Source organism: Carlito syrichta, unplaced genomic scaffold (genome assembly GCF_000164805.1).
Source record: "Carlito syrichta isolate Samal-C Ts95f unplaced genomic scaffold, Tarsius_syrichta-2.0.1 Scaffold306846, whole genome shotgun sequence".
NCBI lineage: Eukaryota > Metazoa > Chordata > Mammalia > Primates > Tarsiidae > Carlito > Carlito syrichta.
Window position 1 is genome coordinate 407,878 of NW_007250942.1, and position 9,140 is coordinate 417,017.

A 9,140-nucleotide genomic window follows, 5' to 3' on the forward strand; every position below is an offset into this window, starting at 1 on the left:
TCACTTATCACTGAATAATAACCAAAATTACACTTGATTGTATCATGAATACCCAATAAGATATGGATAGTTGCAATCTTATTTGTAATTTTTAATGCTAAATAAATTGCTTCATAAAAGAGAACTCACTTCAGATTATACGTATCATATTCAAAGGAAGACCTTGGTACCGCAGGGATCATATAAAGAAATCCAAGATTTTCATTTTCACGTATTATTTTAATGATTTGCAAGGGATCACGAATGTTGGCTTTAACGACTTCTTCTCGGTCATGGAAAGTATACTTAGGGTAAGCTGAAGACCTGGTCCCGAAGAGACCTCTTCTTCCAATGCCCGTTCGTGGCAGTTTAGGAGGAGAGGGAGAGAACATCTCAACAGAGGGCCGATGGATCTAAACAAAGCCAATTGCAAAAAAATAAGTTTTTGCATACACACACAACAGCGACGAAATAGTACCCTCGAGGACTAATTATCATACTGCACGAGGTGTCTAGGGCTCAAAGGCATACATTTTGGAATGGAAAAATTTCAAACTCTTGTTAAGCCGTGATATCTCTCCTCAATACTCCCTATCCAAAAGCCCACCCCCTTCCCACAAAAAAAGCCTTCTCTTTTCCTTTCACTTAATGTTTATTACGTTAAAATCCTACCAGCTCTTTGGAGTTCATGGGAGTCCACCACCCTCCTTGCTTAGTGGCTTTGCATCTGTCTTGACTGTGATTCACCCTGCCCAGCCCCTTACCTGTTATGATAACTTTGATGCTTTTTCATGGGTTATGTCTTGGACACTTGTTATCATAACTCATAATAACTTTATGTCTTTGTGAATGTCAGGGGCGATTACACTGAGTATTGAGAATCATGCAATAGCCTTAGAGAGGCATGTATTTCATCACGATCACCCACTGGAGCTTTGCTCTGCTCTCTGAGTTGCGCCGAGTTCTCAGTGTTTGTCACACTGGAAGAAATTTGGGTGGCATCACCTGCATCCTTTCCTCCATGGAAGAGGTTAATTACTGTGTTTGAGGAAATTTGACACCTTTTCTCTCTGAAACCAGTTACAGGGGTAACTGGTTTTAAGATAAGGAGTCACCATAGTGGACCTGCTTTGTTGAATAGCTGATGCTAATACACACGAGTACTTTATTGCCTGTTAGCCAATAAAGGCTGCCTTCTTCAGGGCATTTATTACCATAAGCTCTGTGGAATAACTCACCCAGAAAGTCTTTATTCACAGAGACCATTATTCTCCATCTCTGATCAAATAAGCCCTGTTGAATAGGAGAAGCCTAGCAAGTTCAGACCTGAAGGAAACACATCTTTGAACTTAAAAGATGATGGGCTTCTTTCACTTATTGACCAGAGACAGCAGCAATGGCACAGCTCTCTCATGTGAAAGAGTAAGCAAAACCTGATACCTGATACCCTGACACCCAGAACCAGAGAAAACATACATCACCTTATCTCAGTATTTTAACAAGGGCTGTAGTCAAATTTGGTGTTTTTATGAGACTAAAGTATTAATATTCTAACAGAAATGCATTGACTATCTTTGCCCTATGCTTTAACAAGTTTTACTACATTCTAAGTGAAAGGATTCTTCAATGATAGGACTACACATCTTCATCTGAGCACTTATTACTCTAGTCATCACATATATCCAGATTCCAGGGTGGGAAATAAAAGAATCATTTATTCCTAAGATGTGGAATACCTGAAATACTCCCCTCTGACAAATGCCCAGTTCAATTTGATAAATCAATATCTTCCTTACTTACCAGAAGCCTCTGGCTTTCCTTCCTTTTTGCCTTCCTTTCTCTCCCAGGAAATCCTTATCATTACATTTCTATTCTAAACTCATTCTTCAGTAATCAGCTTCTGAGAAATTGCCCTCATCTCAGAATAAACACCTTTCATCTTTTATATGAAATATCCCTTCTCTGTACTTCCCTTTGATCCCTGACTCTACTGAATTCTTCACTGAGGACTGCTACAACCAGGGGATGTGACCCACAACCTAACATTCCTTTCAGCCCCTCCTTTCATATCATTTCTCTCTTCTTTAAATTCAGGTTCTTGAAGATCTCTTCATGTCAAATAAATTAATTGATGGGCAATCAAATCTTTTCTGTCTCTGTTTAAGGGAGCTCCCTCTCTCTCCACAGAAACCATGTTAACTGGGGCTATACGATTCCATAAAATTAGTTCATCATATGATTTCTTTCCCTCGAGATGACTTACCCAAACCCATGGTGAGCTTCTGCCCAGCTGTCTTCTCCACAAGTGCCCACCTCTCTCATCATATCTATCTCATTAACTTTCCACTCATTCCTCTGAGCTTAGTGCAACTCTCATGGTTGGCTTTTCCTCCACTAACTGGTCCCCGATTAACATGTGTAAGAGTTCCTTCTGTTCAGTTCTTTATCATATTGTACCTTAAACAACCAAGGACAGCTCTTATCATACCCCACTGTGCTGAGTTTTCCCTTGTCCACCCACCCTCCTCTAGTCTCTGAAATACTGGAAGACAGAGCTTGTCCTTAACTCTGCATGTCTAGCACTCCAGCCCAATGCCTGGAACCAAACCAGCACTCAAATGATTGAGTGTTGAAGGATCTTCTCACTCAAAAACTCAGAGGAATCTTGGCTCTATTGGGATCTTTATTGTAGGTGTGCCCTTGACATTTTCTCTTCTTTAAGTATCTAGAGATATTAATTTAAAGCCAAACAAACTCTGATGATTTCTCCTCTGACCTAATATTCCTTTATGCCTTACAAGTCAACTTTCCCACTCTACAACTCTCACCAGATACATAAGTCGTCTTTTTAGCTAGCTTAGTCTCTGTTTTATTGCCATGTTTGGTAAAAATAATGCCAGGTTATGTTTGGTAAAAATAATGAAAATTTCAAAAATGGTATAATAACTTTCAAAATACTATTATGTCTTCTTTATCATACATGAGAAGACCACAAGACACTGTACAGATGCTGAACATTTCCTTTATGTTTTTTTCTACTGTCCAAATTTTCCTTAAATAAGAAGAGCCAGGAAATGTTATGTTCTCCAATCCCATTATGCAGCCTTATTGAAAATGGTTTCATTCTCCAGGTAATCACAGAGATGATTTTAAAAACCCCAACGATTTTGCTACTATTCTTAAGAGTTAAAAGACTGCTAGTAATGTCATACAAAACTAAAATTAAATCAAATGGATCAATTAAGTGTTTTAATATTATACCTGTATTTTTTTTGAAGCATCTTGATGAGCAAGAAATGGAGATGATGTGATAGAATGACTTTTTTCTGCAATGTTTACTGGAGGCTTAAGGATTCCAGAAGTCATTAACTGCAATCGGTTCTGGTCATGTATGTATTCTGGTTGCTTATGATCTTGGTAGGCTTTTAGCACTGGCTTTGGAAAATAGAGACATGTTAGTCTTTTTAACATTAGTGTGAACCGGTCTTATGTTTCACTACCTGTGGATTCTTTCCCTGTTGAAAATTGATCTCTTTCTTGGACTAGTTTCCCATCAAAGCCACGGTCTTGACAGCAACTACCTCCATTGCCTGGCCCTGGCCTATTGCTTGAATAAGACTTTTCTATTAATTTTTTACTTTAAGTTACCAATTAATATGTCTAGAAGTAAGTTACCACAAAAAAAGGCTCAGAGATATGGAATCATATACCTCCTAACTGTCCATTATAAGCCCCCCTAATCTACTACCACTCCCAAAATCATCAATCTGTCCCAAAATCATCAATCACTTCCTATAACCATAACTGATTGAAGATCTGAAAAAAGTTGACATTATCTTAGGCTATCCTAACTTCAAATTATGGCAATAAAATCCCAGCTTTTAATATAATAAACAAAAGCAAGGAATTCACCATGATGAACTTTAGTTTCTAAGCATTGTGAGTTTAGCTTGATAGCCAATCTCTTATATGCTGGGATAAGAAAAAAAGGGGCTTGAGTAAATAAAGGAAACAGCTGTTATGTTTTCAGGTAAATTGTATTATTATGAAGTGATATGCTATCATTAATAATGCTTTTGTTTTTTAGTTTATTTTGTCTGATATTAAAATAGCAATACCATGTTTATTTTAACAGATATTGGTATATTATAATTTTTCTATCCTTTTAAAATTTTCTGTGTATTTATATTTTAGATATGTCTCTTGTAAACAGAATAGGGTAGGAGTTATTTTTAGGGTTTTGTTTTTGGTTTTTGAGTTGGGGTTTCACTCTGCCACCCAGGCTGAAGTGCAGTGGCACAATCACAGCTCATGGTAGCCTCAATCTCCTGAATAAAAATCCCTCTTGAGTCACTCACCGAAGAAAGGAAAAGCCTAGCTCGTTCAACAGAGATGAGGGAGATCTAAGCTATATAACAATGCTGAAAGGGAACAGAGAACAGAATTGCAGACTGAGAAGAAGAGATGGAATTTGCTTAAGCAGGGTGACTTCACAGAGACCAAACAATGATCTATAAAAATGACAAGATAAACAAACATTTACAAAACTCTTCTCTGAAACCTACTGAAGTTAGAAAGGAAAACTTAAATGAAATTAAGTAAAGATGCTAACAACATCTCACAACTCGATAAGATTATGACTAAAGTGAAGGAATGCTGGGAGTTAAACACAAAACAAATGCTCCCTTCCCCCAATGCATACACACATTTGAAAGTACAAGGCAGAATAACAGATTACCTTCAAAATTATGACAAACGGTTGACTTCTCAGTAGTAACAAACTGATGTCAGAAGAGGGTAGATTTCTGGATTGAATTTCTCCAATCCAGAATTCTATGCCCAGTGAAAATGTCTTTTAAGAATTGAACATTTTTTCAAATAAATATATTTCATATGAGCAAAAAATGATAGATCTATCATCAGTACAATTGCAACAAAATACAATCTAAAGGATATATTTCCAGCAAAAAGAAAGGAATGAAAAGCAATAAATATTGGATAAAGCCAAGTAAACATCAGTTGAGTACAGATTAATAATAATCACTTGTAGAGTTTAGAATTTAGAAATTACATCAGTGGTAAATGGTACAAAAGAGTGTAATCTGGAAGGAGGATGAAGTTATAAACATCGCATTTTAATATCAAGGATATATGTTGTAATTTCTAGAGAAATTATTAACAGAATAGTAAATGAGTATAAAATTGCAACTTGTGGAATTAAAAAACAATAAATTCAAAGAACACAACGTAAGATAAAAAGAAACAAAGAACAGGCTGGACAGTTAGAAAGCACAAAATAGAGGTTTAAACCTAAGTTTAAACATTGGCAATAAATACCAATGTATTCAATGCCCCAGTTAAAAAAAAAAGCAGCTCATCAGTTTGGATTAAAAAACAAATTACTAAGCCTGGGCAACACAGTGAGACCGCATCTCCACAAAAATAAAAAAAATTAGCCAGGTATGGTCTATATATCTACAGTTTCAGCTACTCAGGAGGACAGCCTGAGCCTAGGAGATTGAGGCTATAGTGAACTGTGATTGTGGCTCTGCACTCCAGCCTGGGTGAGAGAGTGAGACCCCGACTCAAAAGGCAAAAACAAAAACTCTAAAAACAAATCCTACCCTATGCAGTTTACAAGAGACATATCTAAAATATAAATACACAGAGAATTTTAAAAGGATAGAAAAATTATAATATACCAATATCTAAAATAAAATTATAATATACCAATATCTAAAATAAAATAAATGTAGTATTGCTATTTTAATATAAGACAAAATAAACTAAAAAACAAAAGCATTATTAATGATAGCATGTCACTTCATAATAATAAAAGGGCTCACTTCACCGGGAAGATAAGAATTTTAACTTTATAAACATTTAATAATATGGTCTTAAATATATAAAGCACATAACATGGAAACTAGTTTTGTTGGTGATTTTTTTTTTTTTTTTGATTTGGGATCTTACTCTGTTGCCTAGACTGGTGTACAGTGGCAGGGTTATGGCTCATCTCAGCCTTGAACTCCTGCTCCTGGGCTCAAGCAATCCTCTCTGTTCAGCCTCTTGAGTAGCTGGGACAACAGGCACATGCCACCATACACCCAGCTAATTTTTTAATTTTTTGTAGAAACAAGGTTTCGCTATATTGCCCAGGCTGGTCCTGAATGCCTGGGCTCAAGAAATATTCCTGCCTTGGCCTCCCAAAGTGCTGGGATTACAGGGATGAGCCACCATGCCTGGCTGAAACTAGGATCATTAAATCAAAAACTCATGAACATCTGTAATGAAACAAAGTGGTGAAGTCCATGACCTTCAAAATCCAAGCAGGTAACAATAAACTAATAAGCCATATGCTAGAGGAAGCAGAGGGAAACCAACAGGGCATTTAATGACCTTGAGAATGGGGAACCTTAAAACTTCCAACAGATACTTGGTGGACAGTATACCAGGAGAAACTGAGAAACAGTCGTGCAAATCAGGTATGAGTTATTTAAATTCCAATTCCCAGGTTTCCGATAATAACAGCCCTTCAGATAGTAGAAATGTGCTGAAATGACACCGTCACACACAGAAAGGAAAAACTATAATCTAAAATCCAAAAGTGAGTTTAAAAAAATTAACGAGATAGTAACAAGGGAAAGTGGAATTGTAATTAGTAAAACTCAAAAGTAAGGTGATTAAAGAGAACTTTGCAGATAAAAAAGATTCGGTTTTTTATGTTAAAAGGGCACACCAACTACCTGGGACATCAGCACAGAAATGACCCATACTGAGGCATATTCTAGCAAAAGTATTTGAAGAAAGTGAGGGAAAAAAAAAAAAAAAGGAAATCCAGACAAGAAGGACCACGTCATATATAAAGGAAAAAAAATTCAGCTGGAGAGAAGCAAGATGGCTACAGAACAGGTCTGAGTGTGAGAGTCTCCACAAAAGCGAGGGTCCATAAAGACTCTCTGCCAGAATGGGTGTGCACTGGTAGGTGAGTGAAAGTCCGTCTGGGAGGGGAGACTTGGGTTCACACACCTGGGGCTCCCCTCTGCAATCCACCCCCACCCTGAGATTGGAGTTCCCAGCACAAAGGATCACCTCGGGGCTCTCGAGAGGAGGCAGCTGAGAACAATTGCTCCTCCCCACTGGCATCTGGCCCACGCCATCACCTGTGGCAGCAGACTGGGCATCAACAGCAGGAACCGTGGAGAAGGCAGGGCACGGAAATCTGAAACGGAGCCCTGCTGCTGGTGAGGAGATGCCAGCCAGTGCCATCCTCTCTGTCTCAGGACTGTGCAGAGACCTGCATTGCCCTGCCCAACTCTGTCTAGCCTCCAGCCTGGGAGGGTTCTCCCCTCATTGGACTCATTGGACTCATTGGACTCAGAGATGGATGCCCCTCTCCCATGATGGAACAGGCATAGACACGTCAGATCTGAGTGGGAGACTTGACAGCAGTGACAATGGCAGACAAGTCGCATGAGTCCAGATCTGATCCATCTTCCTCCCACAGTAGTACCTGGGGCATCTGACCCACCCTGGAAGCAACTCTATCAATATCAGCCTGAGCTAAAAGTGGAGGGGATAGGCTGGAGACTGGAGCTGCTCCTTAACGTGACAGAGGCAGCCAAAAGGAATCTGTAGTTACAGAAACAGTCACAGAGCAAGTTTTTTGTTTCCTTGTTTGTTTTTTGTTTTAGTTTGTTTTTTCTTCTCTCTTTCTTTCTGTTTTTGTTTACATTTTCATACTTGCTTTGTTTCTGTTGTTTTAATTTTTTTTTTCCTGTTTGTGTATGGGCATTTTTTTAGGGTGTACCTCAAAAGGGTTTTTTGGTCTGTTTGTTTGAATGACTGTATGTTTTAATTTTTTGTTTGTTTTTACTGCCTTTGTTCCTCTGTTTTTTCGTCAGTTGATATGCCTATTTTCCCTCTTCTTCTTCTCCCTCTCCCCCTTCTTTTTGTCTTCCTCCCTCCTTTTTCCATTCTTTTCCCTTTTCTTACCTCATTTTGTTTTCAGGGGGCAAACATACACCCTCACTGAATGGATAGATTGTAAGGCTGTGTGAAATAGGTTCTAGGATGCCCATGCACCTGTCAGTGGATACTGGAACCTGCAGATAGCTTTTGAATTATAACTCCCCACTTAATTAAATCTCAAAACTGCAAAAAGCACAGATCCCTAGTCCAGCTTCAAAATTGAACAAAGTCAGAGGATCTACATAAGGAAGAATAGAAGACGAGAAAACAGAAGTAAAAGCTATCCCCCATCACTGAGTAACAGGATTAAAGAAGAGGTTAAAAAAGTGGGGAGGATAGGCTGGGCTTGGAGGCTCAGCCTGTAATCCCAGCACTTTGGGAGGCCAAGGCAAGTGGAATACCTGAGCCCACAGGTTCAAGACCAGCCCAGGTAACTTGGCGAGATCTCATCTCTACAATAAATCAAAATTAGCTGGGTGTGGTAGTGCACACCTGTAGTTCTGGCTACTTGGAAGGCTGAGGTAGAAGGATCACTGGAGCCCAGCAGGTCGACGCTGGGGTGGCTATAAGTGTGCCATTGCATGCCAGTCCGTGCAACAGAGTGAGACTCCAACTCAAAAAAATAAAAAATAACAATAAAATAAAATGGTTAAAATGTTTTTTAAAAAACCATAAAAAGGGGAAAGAGGAAAACCTACACAGATGAAGAAAAACTACAGGAAGAATATTGGCTTCATACACCTGGGAGAGCAACAACTGAGAACACAGACTTTAGAACTTAAACAATGAAGAGTCCCCAGAATGATTGGTCTCAAACCACAAACCCAGGTATCAAGATATTAATAGAGAGAATAAACAGAAATGAGGAAAGATAGGAAGAAAGAATGGAGCTGATATATCTCAGTTAGTAAAGAATACATTGAATGAAATAAATAACATGAAACACTTCAATACATTGCATGAAATAAATTAATAACATTCTTTACTACATAGTAGTAAAGAATACATTGAAATAAGTAACAAACTGATAAACATGGAAAGCAGAATTAACCAAACAGAATAAAGAATCTCAGACCTTAAGGGCCAAAATATGGAACTAACTCAAAATGTTAAAAATATAGAAAAGAAGCCGGGCTCGGTGGCTCAGCCTGTAATCCCGCGCCTTGGGAGGCTGAGGTGAGTGGACTGCC

General features: G+C 38.4%; 1 protein-coding gene across 1 annotated transcript in view; it reads right to left on the reverse strand.

The window, feature by feature from the left end:
* DNAH6 (dynein axonemal heavy chain 6) overlaps window positions 1-9,140 on the reverse strand; it is a 310,610-nt gene that overhangs the window by 294,297 nt on the left and 7,173 nt on the right. Inside the window, exons 2-3 of the mRNA XM_008063442.2 lie at window positions 3,241-3,414; window positions 130-392 (exon numbers count right to left, since the gene is read on the reverse strand). Of these exons, the coding sequence (XP_008061633.1) occupies window positions 130-392; window positions 3,241-3,414 (437 nt within the window). The remainder of the gene's footprint in view (window positions 1-129; window positions 393-3,240; window positions 3,415-9,140) is intronic.